This window comes from Besnoitia besnoiti, chromosome VII, assembly GCF_002563875.1.
Source record: "Besnoitia besnoiti strain Bb-Ger1 chromosome VII, whole genome shotgun sequence".
Classification (NCBI taxonomy): domain Eukaryota; phylum Apicomplexa; class Conoidasida; order Eucoccidiorida; family Sarcocystidae; genus Besnoitia; species Besnoitia besnoiti.
The window spans coordinates 2,013,624-2,031,361 of NC_042362.1; the positions used below are offsets into that span (position 1 = coordinate 2,013,624).

The window sequence follows — 17,738 nt, forward strand, 5'->3', positions numbered from 1 at the left end:
CGCCTATCAATGGTTCTTGGAGATTGTTAGCATTGATAGGGACTCCACCAGAAAAAAAGTGTTGCAGTGGTGATTCTGTGGCCGGGCAGTGATCATCGAACCGAAATCTGGAATAGCGTGGCGATGAGTCGATCTCGGGGAAACGACAGGGAATTTTTCCATTTGTAGTTTGCTGGCATCCTGTGTCGACAATAGAGAAGCGAGGCGTCTAAACTATGTCAAGGTGGCGGACGCCACTCCATTGTTATGAGTTGGCGTGACCAAAGGCACCTCTTGAGCGGGGAGAGCCTATTCGGCAAACTGCAACGTGCCTTGAAAGGCAGGGCTGCATGTGCCAGTCGGAGAGAAACCTGTATCAGCTGTCACACGCCAAGCCGACACGCCAGCTTTAGCATTGCCCAAGCCGAACCATGATAGTGAAGGTCGTGGACCAACGGACTAAGAAGAAATTTGGTGCGACCCGCCGGGTGAGGAGTGAATCCAAGAAATCGTTGACTCAATTTTGTTTGCTCGTTCGGGCTCCATGGATGCCAATACCGAGCCGAATCCGTTATCCACCCGAGCTTCGGTAGCACCGGTCAGCGAAAGCCAACCACCGAGTGCTAGCAGATGACAGGTATGACGTTGTATATAACTGAACGGTACCCAGGTGTCTGCTGCGGGTCAGCCAACCGAATTCCTCGGCTTGCAACCCCTCAAGCTCCGCTCTTCTTTTCTCAGCACGTGCATAACATGCAGTTGGCAGCATGGCCGTCTCAAGACGTTTTTGACGGTATCATGCTGGATACACACATCGCTCCCATAGATCTTGACCAAGTGACAGCTGACGTCAAGTATAGTGTTGGCAGCAGGATTTCCACGCGGTTGTGCATTTTTATCTAGCTGGTATGCTTGCTTCAAGCTGTACATGCTGGACACACATTGCAAGCCATCTAAGCCGCTCGGCCTGTGTTGGCTGTTCTGTCCCCGTGTTTCAGTGTCGAGCTATCACGCATATACTGTTTTGTCTCAAGGAAATGAATCATGGAAGCGGCGGATATCGCGCCTGGCAAAGGCTCCTACCCCTGCAGTTCGCGGATCACACTTTACTGGTGGGCCGTGAAGGATCGCCAGCAGAGGGAAGCCAGATAAACAGTGGCCGCTAGTGATGAAGGCTTTCCTGCCAACGCTCGGACTTTGAAAAAGTAGGGGGAGGCAAAGGAAAGGGGGATGGTAGTTCCATCATAAAGCAAGCGTGGCCCAAAGAGCGAACACAGGATACCATTCTTCAGTGCTCATGTCAATGACCCAGACCCCTTATCTCCGAGTGGCTGTGTAGTTTTCCTCACTGGTCAACGTCGACAAACGGACGAGCACTGCATGGCCTCATATTCTGGCTCGCCGAATCCATTGATGAATGCTGTCATATCGGTCATACAAACGGTGTGTGCTTGCTGCCGCAATGACACGTCATGCTTGAACACCAATGCACAAACTGAAGCCCCCCGCCTCGAGGGGGAAGGCTGGCACGCTCGGGTGGGCTTGTCTGTTCGTTTCAGCGACGTTACCACATTCCATAATTGCATAATACACTTTTGATCGGCGTTAGTAGTTGGCTTCCATGGTTTTAGAACCCAGCAGTGCCTCGTTGTCCGTCTGTCCCTCTGCTCACAACAAACGGGCACATGTTTTTGAAAAACAAGATACACACGAATTGGTCAGCTACAACCTGTCGGGAACTCCTCCTTACACCCAGCAGTTTATTCAGGTGCGCAGGAAACATGCATCTCGTCGGAGCGGAGCTGGACAACCGGGGAGCTGAAAACTCAGCCACCAGTGTGTCTTCACGTGGGGTCGCACAGAGGCGGACTAGCACATAGCGCGGCGGGCAGAAAGCGCCGACCGGTGTTGGTTAGACGCAAGATTGTTTCCCCACAGGGCGCGGAAGTGAGTCAACAATGCGCACACAGAAATCTACAGGCGACAGTACGTATGTGCAGGAGTGCGCTTACCATCCCACCACGACTGGTCCGGAGGAAGTGCGATATCGCTCGCCCTACTTCCCTCCCTGCCTCCAGCCACCTCAGGCGCAAGGTGGTCAGCGGCAGGGTGTGTAGATTTCCTGCAGGCATCCGAAAGAGGTGAGAGATGCAGAACCTTCAGAAGCAAATTCAAGTGCCTGTAGTTCGTATCTGCAATCGAGACTTCCATAACGTCTGAGTCATACATATCTGCATGCGTCACTATCGTATAGCTAGGTATAACGTCTCCTGCGTTCGCGAGGAGGGCCCACAATACACTGGAGGTGTTCTTTAACCAATGTCATTTGTATCCCCGACTGAACTGTGTAAATGGGCTGCGATGCATTTACGTACGTAGTGCTCTGCGTGCGGGAGATAAACACACGGTGTAGCAAGGCCGCACAGCAAGTTACAATTCGTCCCGTCACCCCAATTCCGAGTTCTAGTATCTCGGGCGCCGTGCGAGAAGTCTACGTCTACCGACAAGGACTGGTGCGACTGACGAGCGACTGCAGCCTGTCTCGCAGCATCGGTCCGCTCGAGCAGCTTAGTGAACAGATACGCCTGCCAGCAGCTAGGCACGTGGCTAGAGCTTACCGATAATACATCCCTACACCCGCTCCAATCACACCTAAGAGCATCAGGCCGCCGACAATGCCGCCGGCGATCAATGCGGCGTTGACACCTGTGAGGTGCGACACAGAGATATGACACTACGTCTATATAACAGCTGGTACGGCACCATGTAGGGATTGTGCCGTGCTTTGCCTGACAGTATGCCACGAGCTTCACAGTAGCATCATTCCATTTATCGTAAAAAACATACAGCGCAACCCTTACCACCGTTCTCTTCTGGTGGTGCAACTCCACTTCCAGCTTCGTCTGTCGGAGGCACCGGCACAGATGGCTCTGGCTCAGGCTCAATAGGGGCTTCAGGAGGTTCGACTGGAGGCTCGGGAGGTTCGACTGGAGGCTCGGGCGGTTCGACTGGAGGCTCGGGCGGTTCGACTGGAGGCTCGGGCGGTTCGACTGGAGGCTCGGGCGGTTCGACTGGAGGCTCGGGCGGTTCGACTGGAGGCTCGGGCGGTTCGACTGGAGGCTCGGGTGGGGAAGGTGAAACCTCAGGGTCGATGCAGCACCGTTTCGTTGTTTGGACGAGCTCGTTCTGAGAGCATCTGCGAATTTCAGCCACAAGCGGAAACAGTTGGACTTGATGTTGCTCCGCAAACCTCCAGCAGAATATACACGGCATACAGTCACTCGTTATCTCAGGGAGGTTGCCTTCACGATGGCACATCTATTATCAAAGATTGCCAAATCAGTTGGTGGCCCCGGACAGCACTGGAGAAGCTCTGTGTCAGGCTCACGCGAAAGGGCTGCGACTGCTTTGAGACACAGCGTTCCTCAAAAATATTTTGCCACGCGCAGTACAAACTTGATTTCTCTCTTTGAGTTCACATCCTTTAGCTTACGTAGTAATAGTCTGCAGACAATCCTCGCACGGGCCTTCTATCGGGATAAACGAATCGGGGTTACACTGGGGAAGGTTGACCTCCGTTAGAGAGCCCAGTGCGTTGTAGGCAACAGCACCACCCTCGGAAACGAAACAGTCCGGGACCACATCGAAGATTGCACACAGCGTCTTGCCGCTTTCCTCATCCTTGTAGAAGTTCGCCCAGTTCGCGCCAACGCCACCTGTCATGGCGGCACACAAACACAGTGAGTGTATAAAGCGAAAGAAGGGTATACCAAAGCATTTCTGGCGTCGTCGTGCGCTTGCCCTCGCACTTGTCTGCTGACGTCGGCCTAGTCGATAACGGAGTAACAGGTAACGACATGAACCATGCAAGAGCGTTCGTACAGCGGAGGTGTTTCTCTTGAATTTCCACATGCTTACAGGACAATACACCGTGGCTCATAGCAGCTGCGTATCGCCGTGATTCACTCTCTTAAGAGAGATACCTCTGGTGTAGCCGGTAGCGTGTTGTGGCCAGGGTGGGGCACGCGGTGATATTGCATAGACTGCGGCATGGTCGCAGGGTGCATAAAGTTCTAACCTGATTTCGGCGAAGACTGCTGATGAACCGGCCAGAAATCATTCCAGCTGTTTTGGGCTGTCTCCGGGTACGTGGTTGGCGCATCTGATGCGACCTTCGTGTTGAGAAAAACTCTACTCCAGCATTCTTCCTTTTTCGACGCCGGCTCCGCTTCTATTGAATTTGTGGCGCCGAACGGAATACACTGGCCACCTGTCCACTTGCCGAAGAGTGCATCTTTGACAGCGTCATTTGCTGAGGCCACAGTCAGACACACGCTTTCAGACCCCACAGCTACAGCAGTTCGTGTAACTTATTTTCGCCTAACCTGAAGCTGTCTCCGATCAGCACGATAGCACGATGGCGCATGCTTCCTCCATCTCTACTTCGTTTTCCAAAGGGTTTCAGTGCTCCCCAGGAAAACTGTTTCCTGTGCAGGATCCTTGGATTTCCCACGACCGATGGTGTGTTCCCATGTACGTTGCGTCCGTTGTGGTAGTCTGACTCGTGCCAGCCTTGCACGACCACAATCATAGTAAGCTACTGCGTGAAGTGCACGGTTGACCGTCCTAGGTGGTGCCGAAACAGCTTACGGCAAGAAGATTGCCATTCATCCGGATTGCCTTCCGCCACAAAAGCAGATCCGTAGACAAACTGCCCTGCGCTGCTACTTTCTTTCCGTGGCTCGAAACAGGCCCAGGTCAGGCCACTCGGAGAGCCGTTGACCGAGCAATACTTCTGACCCTTCAGAAATTGAGCGGTGATCGCAAGGACGTAGCACTTTGCGCTTGCGGCGTCGTAGACGAATGGATACTTGTAGTTGCTGGTGGCGCCCGTTTTAGGATTGACGGCAGCGGTTGAGTATGCGTATAAGGCGCACCGTCCGACTGCGGTTCGAGGTGCCGAGGCTGAATGAAAGGCCAAGCGATCAAAAGAACTACGAGAACACTGAAAATATGCTCCCCGCACTCTCGGCCGTTCATGTTGCTATAAACAGTACAACGGCGCTTGGTTGTACAGAGCGCCGAACTACGGACTGAAGTGCGTGTATAAAGCGATATAGCACACAACCACTATAAACTGCCGTCACCGACGTCGTATCTTGGCTTATTGGCGAATCCGCCCTCTGAATAGCAAAGCACACGGACACCATTTGCCCGAACGCGTGGCTGTTCCTGACGAGGCTTGAGCGAAACAAACAGACAGGCCACGCGTCTTCTCAGGCCACCCACAAGTTTGCGCTGTGGACTTCAACAACGCTGTCACTTCTGAGGTACCTCCAAGTTTTTTTTTCAAGAGGGCATCTTCAACGGGTGAAAATTTCTGGCCCGACGTGTAGACTTGCGGACTATTAAAACCCCCAGGGAGTGGCCTCATGGATGAAGCGCGAGCCGTCGGGGCGTCGTCCAAGAAGTTGTTAGAGTAGCCAGATGGTTGATGCAATTGAATAAATTTGCCGAAAACGGGGCATCTGCCGGCAACCTCTCGGTAACCTTCCGTGTCACGGCCTAGATCGACGTAAATGCCAGATCCTACGCGTTCGTTGGCATACACAAAAACGACTCGGTAGTGGAACAGCGATAATACGTTTTCCTCACGTATCAGCTGCCCACTGAGCTAATTGATCGTCGCAGCAAGACGGCAGCTGAGGTCCATCGAATCCTCCGCCGCCCATATTACAGCAACTGTCCACCTGCCTGTGATTCATATCCTCCTGCGGGTTCCACACATCAGACTGATTCGAATTCGAAATAGCACGACCGCAGGACAAACAGGCACGATAATCCTACCCTCAAAAACCTCGCGCGTCCCCCGTCGTGCACCTTAAGTCAAGAAACGTCTTACCGTGAACCGCTGGAATGTTGAACCTTCGGATGAACTCTGAAAAAGGAGACACGGTTGCCCACAGGTTCTCTTTCGTGTCGCCAACAGCGAGCATTGCATGTTCTGTAATGCGGCCCGCCTTATGAGACGTGCTGACTGGCGCCCCCCCCCGCTGGACCTTCTATTAGAATCGACACGCAGTTGGTGGGAGTGAACCCATGATAGGTTTCTAATTTGATTGAGCTGTGCTTCAGACGCAGAGATGAGTGGGACGGCGATGTCGACGGCGATATAGATGACATCTAGAAGGAGGAAGATCGCAAGCAACGATCTGTAGGGACGTCGGCTGTCGATCATTGTGTGAACTGCAAAAAGAGTAAGGTCCCGTTGTCTCTGCCGAAGCCTCTTCTCTGCCGAAGCCTCTCCTCTCCGGCAGTACGTGCCCGCATGGCCTCCAGAGAGGGTAACAGGCTAGCCGCTGCCGGGGCGATAGAACTGTGATAGACGCCCGTTGAAAGAGTAGAATGTACCAGAAGAAGGTGAGCTCTGAGCTTTTTAGTGGCCACTATGGTGTACTAAAGGGATCGCAACGTTGACACGCACACTCATCGAGGAATGCTCTGCAGCAGCGTCCACAAGAAACTTCCAAGGGAGAGTCTCGCGTCCGAAGGGGCGCAGAAACTAGCTCACCGGCACATACGACAACGTCCCACAAGAAACTGAACTGCGTTCAGGTACAAATCCCAATGACACGTGGTCGCTGTCGCCCTCTCTTCACATGATGTTGCACTACTAGGCCCTTCCGAGTCCGCGCCTGTGATATGGGGTTCGAATCACGGACTCTTCGGAAAATGTCTGAACAAGAGGGACTCAGTGACAACTACTTCGAAAGCCTGCATTTGTATCAGGACGGGAAGTGACGCATACGAAAAGAAAGGATGACACGTAGAAAATCCGCCTGTCGAGGCTAGGAGAAGGCGGAGAGACGAAAATCGACGTAGATAAGCTGGGGCACAGCGTGGCATGAGAGCGTGGCCGCACCAAGCACGTAGCGAGTGGCTTTCTACTGGCTGGAGGTGACTGCATGTTTTTCACACGGTCTCATATGTGTCCGTCACTTTCTGCTCCCCAGTAGAAGCACACAATGAAGATGCATTGAAGTAGCAGCTGCTATTTGTCACATTGCGGCCGAGGGCCGAGGTGTGTCGTGGGTTCGCCTTCCTGCTTCCTGAATCCGTCAACCGAAGCCGCTAGCCAGTCAGCATCGACCAAGCTGGCCCGGCACAAGGTGTGGACGCTGTCTCGCTGTCGGCAAATGCTGTGAGGGCGAACGGCAAAAAGAAGAATGCTGCTCGTCTGGTGACGGTTCTGTCAGGCGGCCTTGGCTGCTGCTCGAACAACTTCCCCCCTCCTGCCGGTGGTCGGGAATGCATGCCCATACCGCTGGACTCTGCAAGCGAACTTCTCCTGCGGCAGTACCATACAGCAGAGCTTTCCAACATGGGACCCTGGCAGAAGCAATAGCGTGCCGACTAAGCCTCCCTCTCTTGCATTCTTTTACGCGAGCGCCGCTAGAGGGGCGGGCGTGTACGGCACTGCCCTTCTGCACCAGTTTGCAGCTTGCTTCGCGTCCCGTACACGCGAAAAACAGTTGAAAATATAATACCGTTGCCTGCGTGTGGAATGCTCTACATGAATTAGCGCGAGCTTCACGAACTCGGCAGGCCTGTTTAGATAGTCACGAGGGTACAAGTCTGCTCCCGCCACGACAGTTACCATGGATATGAAGGACGGGCTTGAACTGATGACTCCACCTCAAAACGAAAGGCCCCAGAACATCTGAGTGTTCCGTCCTTGCAGCGATTGGCTGGTAGGGAGTTCTCTCGGCATTTCTTCATATTCGGCGGCCTCAGCATAAACGCCCGCTGGCATGCATGATGAGAACTCTGGGACATACTGGAAATCTGCACTAACGGTAAAACGCCTCAGAGACACGGAGTGTTCCCCCGTCTTACCGGCTGGCAGAATCAGCTGCTGCGCTCTGTTTTGGGAGCAGGAACGGATGAGCCAGTCTTCGCCGCCTTGTTCGGCCAGTTCTGGCGCTGATTTGCTACCTGAACAGCTGAACGTGCTCGGTTGATCCCTCTCCGCGCTCTATTTAGCACAGCTTTGCCCTCGACCTCTGTACGCGTTTACCGTCATATGCAATGTGTGCGTGCTTTCGAGGCCGGAAATCGCTATCCATTATACTGTAGGCCTTTTGGGGAGCCATTAGGGAGCTACGCGGTGTGCAGACAATGCCAGGTGGCCTCGGTACAAATCAGGCCTCTCGGTTAACTCCCGTGCCTGGTATTCGGGCAGGAACGTGCGTGTATTGCATTTTACGCTTGCGACAAGCCAGCGCAGGTGGGTTTCGGACTTTTGCGAGATCAGTTGTGAACTCCCTCACTCCCCACGCACGAGGCCTACAGACGCGTCGACACGTAATGGATCTCCGAGGTCCCACGCAACCCCGCACGGCCGAAACGGGTGGCGGCCACGAATGCAGTGACACTCGATTTATACAATAAGACTCGTTTAGCTGCATGCTCGGCTGGCCAACAGTCATCCTTCGAAATCCTCCGCTTCCGCGAGTCACAGACTGTCTTGCAGGCAGGCGCGTATCGCAGCATTCTGCAACCAGGACAGAAAAGCTGGGTACACTACCGGCCCGAGGCGCTGCGGCATGTGAAAGTAAGAGCCCATCTACCTCTGTCAATCACAGAAAGAACAGTCCCCACGAGCCTGAGACGGGCATATCCCATAAGCACCGTGGCTCTTCGGTTCCCTCGCCTAGGGAGGGCGCGTTTAGCACACAGTCCGAACCCGCGACCAAGGTTCTCTGGCCTCAGCAGAAAAGCAGCTGCCGGATCAGCTGGCACAGGGAGGCACACGGCGTGAGACGCGCGGTCGTGATGCGATACTGAGCAGGTGAAAGTGCCCGCGCTCTCCCTCGGTGTCTGCAGCCCACTCCGGGGGTCTGCTAGAGTCCTGAAGAATGTGGTTGTCTGTTTCGCATTCGCGCGGAGTCTCTTGAGTCTTCTCTAGGCATTGCACCACTATTTTTGCGTCTGCGATAGGCGTGCGCAGGTCCGCCTGTCGCAGACTTGCGAGGCGCGGCCTGCACTCCCGCCATCTCTCACGCCCCGCGCCTTCTCGCCATCTGCATGCATGCTTTTTTTGGAAAGCAGTCTCGAAGTTCCTCTCGCACACATCGCAGATAGGCACCTGATTTTATTTCAGGGCACGATGCCTCCTCTTTGACCCTCGACACTGCGACGTGCAAGCGTACCTCGGATGCAGAAGGGGAGCACTCGCCTCTTCGCCTCGCTAGGCCTTGTCCATTTTCTCCTCTTCGCCCTGCGCCTTGGCGCCGCCTTCAGGCGCACTCGGCCTCTTTTGGATGCCCAAGAGCGCGCGCCAGACGCCGCCGCGGCCGCTGCCGCTCGCCGCCGCTTTCCGCTGAGAGATGCGCACCGCAGGCCGCATGCGCAAGGCAACGAGACGAGTGGCTGTCGGCTACAGAGGCAAGAACACGGCAAAGAAAGCAGCTCTGCAGGAAAACCCTCGACAGCGCGGCGCTTCAAGAGAGACAAGCGGAGTCTACCTGACTCGCCGCAAAAATCGCCTCCCAAAGCCCACGGTCCTCCGCACCCGAGAGGCTAGCGACACGGTTCACTTCCGTCCTCCCAAGGCTCTTCAAACCCAGGAATCCACATCGCAGAAGTCTGCTCTACAGACGACAAAAACCCCCGAGAGTCATCATTCCTGTGCCCAGCGCCGTTCACAGGCACGAGCCTCCTCCTTCTCCATGTTTGAGTTTCTGGTTTGTAGTACTTCTACGCAGTGTATGTTTAATCTTCATTCGTATGCTTATTCTAAGCTTCAACATTATGCCACACGTACCTCGCGCAATTGCTGCAGGTCACCCGCTTTCGACTGTCTCGCCGTAGAGACTGAAGCCTGTCGGCTAGCCGGCGTCTCGCCAGCCGCGGGAGTCCCTTCTGGAGCCTTGATCGACGCGCCTGTGTCCCTCGCGCGCATGCCTCGGCCGCTTGCCTTGGCTGAACGGGCCCCTCGCCGCGCCTTCTCTTCAGCCTTCTCCTTTCGAAGCACTCGCGGCGCAGCCTGGCGAGCCGCAGGGGAGAAAGACAGGAAATGACGCTGGCGCAGGGCACCGAGAGGAGGAGGAGACGAAGGCGTCACCGCTCTTTGAGAAACTTCTGTACGACTCATATGGCGTGTGCAAGAGCGCAAAGCACAGAAAAGAGACGGCGAAAGAACGAGAAGGCAATGCAAAAAGTGAGGCTGGAGGCGAAGACGCGGAGAAGAGATCACGACGCGCAGGCAGACGAATCAGCGACCGGGAAGCCCGAAGAAAGATAGAGTCGAAAGCAAGCATCTAACGCAAGGCTGAAAGAAACGAAGACCTACCTGTTCATCCCGTGACGATTCGCCGACGACGGCGCGCCGCCACATAGAGAGAGTGTAGGGACTGCCCTAAAGGTAGCCGCAGACAGGGACGGAGGGGATGTAAACACAACAGATTCGTTTAGAAGGACGAACCAGCGCGTGTCTCTCAAGCTCACGAACGCAAACTCCGAAGCGATGTATCAAATAAGTAATAGATACACACGACAGAATCGATAGGATGACAACGTTTCCAGGCGCAAGGTGCGCAGCAAAACCGCGGGCACATATATACACATAGGTACATATATATATATACAGGTATACATATAGAGATACATATAGATACATAGATAAGTCTAGCTATGGACACAAATACGTTAGAGAACATGAGTTTATATTTGCGTACGCAGCCAAACACACAGGCAGACAAACATCCGAATGCCGATGCACAGGGACAGTACAGCTTCGCGTAGGCGAGCAGCACTCCGACATAAGATGCAAGTCCCTTGTGGACTCGCACTGCCAGTTTTTTAACCAAGAAGATCACACTGCCTACCCAAACACGGGGCTCGAGAGAAAAGGCCTCGGCGTTCGTGCTCTTGGGCGGCATGGCAGGGCACAGAAGCGTCACTGCCGCGCGGCATATGGAACGAGAAACGAAACTCTCCCTACCTTGACAAGAGTCTTCACGCCGTATTTCTCTCGCAGCGCGAGCACAAGCGAAGAAAGCACCACCCCGTCGTCTGCGAAGGCGCGCACGCCACAGATGAGAATGTAAAAAACGCAGATGGAGAGCTGCGCCCTGACGCGTAGAGACGAGGAGGAAAAGAAGAAAGGCCGGCGCCTTCCTCGCGCACGCCGACGTAGCATCCACATACACACGAGAAGGTTTCGCCGACGAGTCAAACCTTCACAAAGAGCCAGAAGCAAGCAAGCATAGGCACGGGAGGTGTTGCGATTCACGCTTTCCCCACACGCGCCGCCGCTGCCTCGAGAGAAAGGCGCCGCTCTCGACGGGCGATCAGGCCCTCAGGACCACGCCACGAGGTCGCCGAGCTTGATACTTCATAAGGCGAGAACAGGCGGCGTCTCAACCTCGCTTCGTGGAACGCTGAAGCGCAGCAAAGAAGTCATCACGCAGCGCATGTGCACGCCATCAAGAGACGACGGCGATGCAGACGCGCGGGGAGAGAAAAGGCTTTGCGAGGAGAGAGCCAGCGAGGAGAGACAGCCAGCGCGTACCGTCAACAACTGTTTCGAGCTCCTCCGTCCCCGGAGGGGCAAGGCGCGGCGCGTCCGCAGCTCCTTCTGCGAGGGCCTGCAAAAACTCCACGTAGACCGGATCTGAGAAAAAAGAAGGACGCAGAAGACACAGCCTGCAGTGCTCGAGACGAAGGCAAGTAACCAGCCATACGAGGAAACACGCCGAGGCGCGCACACGACCTTGCGAAGGCCCCACGGCGTCTTCGAAGGCTCACAGCGACCGATTCGCCAGTGCAAGTCCCTCTCGCGGACTCCGCAGCGCGCTCACTTTTTTCTTACTAATAATACTCTGAAAGCCACCTGTAGTTTTATTCCTTTGATTTTCAAAAGTAGACTCACAAAACAACTCCAGCATCTGTATTTTTCAAATTTCACAGAAAGCCGCGAGTGAGGGAAGGGCGCCAGTCTTCAGAGAAACGAGGGACAGCAGCGAGGCATCCGCAGAAGGCAAGCACTGCGGCAGGGGGCACAACACGGTGAAGCAGCCCAGACAGAAACGAGGAAGTCAGACGTGAGGGAGGGAGCAGGTGCCAGTCGCGGAGGCAGATAACGCGGCGCGCGAGAGAGCCAAGGTCTTCTGAGGAGCTGCGGTCATTTAGAGACCTGCAGAGACACGGACCAGCCAAGGCGGAAAGGAGGGCGGCGAGAAGTTAAAAACAAAATCTGGCGTCGGCGTTCGCTCACCGTTTTCCAACGTGCCTTCGCGGCGGTCAGGTCCGGTCTTCCGCGGGACTTTCTGGTACGGCGCGAGGCGCACGACCGCCTTGAAGACGTTGTGGCGCTCGTCGACCACGGGCTTGCCCTGAAATTGAGAATTTCGGGAAAAACCAAGAAAAAACGGAAACCGATCGCTTCCAGCCATGCTCCATCTCACGGCTACGCGAACTCCACAGACAGACTGGAAGCGTAATCGAATGAGACAAACCGACAAAATTCAAGACAGATGAACGTCTGGCGAGCAGGGCTGCAAAAGTCCTTCAGAGAGAAACGCGGAGAAGAAGACACAGTCCGCGCGAGCATAGCAGCCACAACGCACGACGAAGGCGCCTAGACGCCTACAGGCGCCGAAAAACTATGCGAGGAGCTGCGCAAAAAAGCTCAGGGCCAAGAAGCAGGCGTTCGCTCCCCCGCAAGATGCACAACGGCTCCCACAGACAGTGGAGAGAGCTGACCCAGAAGAGAGCGACAAAAAGGACAGCCGATCCCTGCAGGTATCTTTAGAGACGCTGCCACCGCAGGATAGAAAACGCGACGAACGAGAGGCACGCTGGACAGCGACGGAGACAGAGTCTGAGGGTGTAGGGTATGAGAGCGACACCGAAGGGGCGCGAACCCGGGCGCGCTTCTCAACCTACGTGGAAGCTTTTAATGAAGTCCTCCGCATCGGCCGCAGTTGTGAAATTGAGGTACCAGATGCTGTTTCGACCTGTTTTGCCGCCCGACTTGCTGCGGAGAAAAAAAAGATCATCCCAAGACGCATTTAATAAATGAAAGAGCACACAAAGTGCTGAATATGTAGCCTTCCGCTTTTCGCGCGGAGCTCCTCCTGACAGAACCCTGCTTCAGGAGGCTTTCCGAAGACTCAAGCAAACACACTTTTCGGTGATTCTTCTCAGCAACAGAGTAGAGCACAGAGTCTCTTTGAGGCTTTTGTCCTGCACAACAGTCTCTTTCTGGCCTCTTCTGCTCTAACTTTCGAAACTCATCGCCTCTTCTAGTTCTTTTGAAACTGTGTTGAAGCAACACTTCCTATTCTCTTGACCTGGCTTCTCCTTTGCGCTTCTTCTCTCATCGCCTGCACCAGGAGTTTAGATGCGGGGGTTCTATTTCAGGTGCCCGCGGCCTCACGAGTGCCCGTTTCTGTTTGCGGAGAGAAGGGGAGAACAACTCCCCTTCGCGGATCTCAGTCGCCGGAAATATAAAAAAGCTGAAGCGTCAACTCTTGCCGGCCGAGTCTGCACGGCTTTTTTCAGAAATATTTCTAACGGTTTGCAGTCCTTTTTGAGATTTAGAATTTTAAAAGTAATCACAAGAATAAAAAATACGATTTATATTCAATTAAAGTTGCGGGGCCGTGTGGGATGGACGCGAGGCCCAGAAAACCTTGGAACGCCCGTGGCTTCTTTCTCACCTTTGTTTGCCGGGGAAGAAACGCCGCCAGGTGATCTTCTCTTTCAGCGGATCCGCCACGAGAGCCAGCAACTCTTCCTCCTGGATCGACGGAGGGAGTAGACGCACAACCACTGCAAAACAAAAAGACAACTGTGACAAAATTAGGCGACAGCAGACGCAAAAACACGAGCCTCGCAAGAAAGAAGGCGCAGAGACAAATGTGCAACATGAAGCAGCGCATGCGTGTTTACACCTATCTATCTATATCAGTCTCTATCCATCTATCTGTCTATATGTCCACTTATCTGTATCTATCGGCGTATCGGGATGCCTAGAAGACGAGCGACACACGCAACAGCGGCACCCGAAGGAGAGACGCGAGAGGCGCAAGCGAGGGCGTCTCGCATCCAGCAAACGGCCGCTGTCTGCTGAGTCCTCGATTTGTCTACCTTTCGTTTTCGTTTTGGCTTTGTACGTCTCCGTCGTCGCCTGGACACTCTCAGAAGTCGCATTCTCTGCAGTTCTTGCGCTTTTCAGCTTGTCCTCTGCGTCGGCGTTCCCCTTCTGCTCTGCAGCCGAGACGGGGGCGGGAGTCGCCGGCGCTTCGGCTGCGCCCTTCTTTCGGATTGCGGAGCCTTCCTTTTCGCCTCCAGCCGCGCGCTGGTTGTGCGTGACCATCCGAGACGATATGCCGCCCGGCCTGGCAGCTTCGCCCTGCGCAGGCCGCGAGACGGCAGCGCCAGAAGCTCCAGCAGCCGCCGCAGATACCGACCCCCCGCGGCGAACTACCCACTGCGAAGAAGGCGAAGAAGAAGGCGCTTCTGCGGAAGAAGCTGCAGGTGCGCGAGAGGCGCCCGCCGCGGCCGAGGGGGCAGAAGGGGTCGCGGCGGCACGCCCTCTGCCTCGCGCGTCGCCGCGCGCGGGCTGAGAGGGCCCCGAGGCGGTCGCGGGGGACGGCGAGGCGGAGGGCACTTTGACAGGAATGAGAGACTGCTTCGTGCGAATCAAACCGGGCACGAAGAGACGTCGCGTCGCCAGCGGCGGATCCTCGCGAGACGAAGAGGCTGGAAGGCCCACAGCGCTCGCGCGGGAGGCGGGCGTCACTCGCGGCGGCATGGCGAAGAAACAGAGTAAATAGCGACGCCGCGGAAGAAGAGAGCACAAGCTGAACTAGAGGAAGGAGGAAGGAGAGAGAGACGCGCGGCTGCGAGGAGTAGAAGCAAATGGCAGGGGAATACGGCGGAGCGGCAGGACGCGCCCCGACTCGTGCGAGGCAACAGGTGACAGATAGATGCAGCAAACAAGAGAGAGGGAAAAGACCGCCCACGACGAGGGGCGACGACCTCCGCAGAACAGAGCTGCCAGGCTGGCGGCCAAGAGTCAGAAGGGCGCGTTTTCCGCGCTGACAAGAGAAGGCAATGGAGCAGTTCGAGAATGCAGCGTTTCGAAGCGCGTGTCTGGCTTCAGCGGCCTCTCGTGGCCGCAACGCCTCTCCGCATGCTTTTCTCCTTGTCCTTCAATTTCTCTCTCCGCCGCGCCACCTTGACGCTTGCTGTCTTCATCGGATGCGGCGCCGCGCTCTCTCATCCAACAGAAAGCGCGTCGCGGACTGACATGGTGAGCTCGTGTTATCTCCCTCTAGGGGTGAAGGCCGCTCAATCGCCGAAAAGAGATTCGAAGCGGGGCAAACGCAAGGCGAGACGAACCGCAGGATGCCTTGAAGAAAGAGGTGAAGCAACGAAGAGTAGGGGAGAGGGATGTGCCCTTTCGAAAAAGCGAAAAGCGAGGCCTCTGCGAACAACTGCCTGGGCAAGCGGCTCCCGTGCATGCCCTCTGCACATCGCGGAGTTGTCTCTTGCCAGAGAAGCGGAGCCGCGAGAACAAGGCGTCCCGCTACAAATCTTCTTCTGTGAAGCTGGCACGCGCGTGGTGCATCGCAAAAGAGCGACGAATTCGGGACGAGTGGTGGCTGCCTTAACGGACTCGAAGATGCACATCCACCGACTTCCTCAGCTGTGTCTCCTCTGCATGCATAGCGGGAGAAAAGCGGCGCGCAGACCAGAAGTAAGAGAGACACACAGAGCGCGACCAGTCTGTGCCTCGCAGCCAACGCTTTCGCATCGTGTTGACCAAAGTGCTCAAGAGCAGATGCTCGGGATAAAACTGTATCCAGTCATGTGCTGCAATCACGGCTGAGTGAACGGCGTATTCGTGCCTCGTCTGCTTCCATCACGGCGTGCCCGAGTCCGCGCGGCGGGCTGGATGCCCTAAGGGGCAGGACGGTGCACGCGAGAAAGATAGAGAAGCGCCGCATCACGCGTTTAGGGAAGTGTGAGATTGGCGCATAGGTGGAGGCGCTCTCGCAGGCCAACGTCCTACGCGGATCTTTGGTTCGTTCTCTGCCATTTTTGCGCCAGCGCCCCCCAATAGGTCACCTCTGTGGCACTGAGTCAAGGTCTCTCTGCGGTTCGCAGCTGCCACGAGTGCAGCGGCGCATCCACCCTGGCGTGCGCCAGTGTGTAACGGGGGAGGAGACGCCCCGTCGCTTTGTGTGCGGAGGCAGCGCTCGCGTGGTGTACGAGACGAAAACGTAAAGGCGCTGAGTTATGCGATTTCTGGCAGTTGGCAGCGTGTTTCCTTTAGCCAGTTTTCTCAGAAACTGCGGACCCGCAACACGCCGTCGCCGTTCTGGTGTATGTACACTCCGCGAAGCGGCCTCCGCGGAGCCGGGACCGCACGCGAGTCAGTTGGTGGTTTCCTCTTTCGTCAGCGGCTAGCGGCGAGCAAAACTTGAGGAACGCATTCTGTTTCTTGTGCAGAAGAACCGTTTTTCTACAGGCTCGACTGCAAGCGACATGCTCGTGGTTTTCAGGAGCTAACCCGCGGCGCATGTGCCACGGAACTGAACCCGCGCGCCCGTTCAGATCTTCGCGCTCCCTCGCGACAGACACACGCCAAGTTCTCCCTTTTGTCCTCGGTCGGAGTCGCACACAGAAGACAAGGCCACAGAGTGTCACACGGCATTCGTTTCTTGTGCAATGAGGTTTTTCAGGGGCGCTTATCGTGTCTCCGCCGCCGTTTGCTCCAGTTCGTGGCAGGCGGCTGATAGAAGCCTCCGAACCTCTCTGAATAGCTGGCGTCCGCGGCTCGGCATGCGACGCTAACCCCGTGACGGAGAGAGAGAGAGAGACGGGTAGTTACGTCATTGTTTGTTCTCAAAAACGGCAGCGAACGGATTGTATAGCGAATAAGTTCTGTCTCGTAACTTATTCGCCCCGAACCAGAAAACGGCCCCTTCCTTTGAAGTCACTCGGCGAAGCCGAGCCGGCGGTGAGACCGGTGTCAAAATTCTCGGCGCGGGTCTTCTTTGAGTGCCTTGCTCCTCCTGGTTCCCCGCGCCGTTGACTCAGCTGTTCTTTCCCCGTCTCAACATTTTTCTTCCCGTTCGCGCTTGCGGAATCTAGAGAGAGTTGCTCTCTTGTCTGCAAGCGAAGGCCTAAACCCTGAGCGTTCCTCGGTGTGCGTGCCTCGGCACCGTTCTCCCTGCTGCCCTTCCTCCTCTCGTGAAAGTGGAGTTTCCGCTTTCTCCGCCGCACACCGGCCTTGTTCCTCTGCGTCGCATGCCGCGTTCTGTCTTCCGCTGTATCGCTCGCCTCCTTCACAACTGGCCGCAGGAAATCGGATCGTCGCCTTTTCATTTTTTTCTGCTCTCTGTGGCCTCTCCTGTGAGCTGCTGAGACCAGCCGGCGACGCCGCCAAAGAGCCTGAGAAGTTGCAGAACTGCTCGCTTTCGCTGTGTTCGATCCCTCCCCTCTCTCCCCTCGTTCTCTACGCCGATCTCTTTCTTGAGCGTTGTCTTGCCGGTTGTGCTCCCTCTTCTTTGTCTGCATGTGGCTCGCCCCGGCGTCCCTGCTGCGCCCGCTACTCCGTCGTCGCGAGCTTCTTCAATTTTCTGCCTTGTCCTCCCGCCTTTTTCTTTTCGAATCTCAACCCTCTGCATCCTCTCGCCTTCGGTCGTAGCGCTTCTCACACCCTGCTCCCGCGGCGCTGC

General features: G+C 55.7%; 2 protein-coding genes across 2 annotated transcripts; both read right to left on the reverse strand.

Moving 5' to 3' along the window:
• Window positions 1-1,584: 1,584 nt before the first annotated feature.
• BESB_078870 (apical membrane antigen 1 protein) lies at window positions 1,585-5,975 on the reverse strand (the record flags this gene model as incomplete). The annotated part of the gene is made up of 9 exons (XM_029366249.1): window positions 1,585-1,643; window positions 1,992-2,101; window positions 2,598-2,685; window positions 2,841-3,175; window positions 3,473-3,695; window positions 4,058-4,291; window positions 4,630-4,944; window positions 5,314-5,568; window positions 5,882-5,975. 9 exons carry the CDS (start codon window positions 5,973-5,975, stop codon window positions 1,585-1,587), a joined length of 1,713 nt encoding a protein of 570 aa, XP_029217680.1.
• Window positions 5,976-9,229: 3,254 nt separating this feature from the next.
• Window positions 9,230-14,803, reverse strand: BESB_078880 (Smg-4/UPF3 family protein; the record flags this gene model as incomplete). The annotated part of the gene is made up of 9 exons (XM_029366250.1): window positions 9,230-9,361; window positions 9,806-10,027; window positions 10,334-10,399; window positions 10,985-11,055; window positions 11,555-11,656; window positions 12,260-12,377; window positions 12,931-13,021; window positions 13,707-13,818; window positions 14,137-14,803. 9 exons carry the CDS (start codon window positions 14,801-14,803, stop codon window positions 9,230-9,232), a joined length of 1,581 nt encoding a protein of 526 aa, XP_029217681.1.
• Between the last annotated feature and the right edge of the window lie 2,935 nt (window positions 14,804-17,738).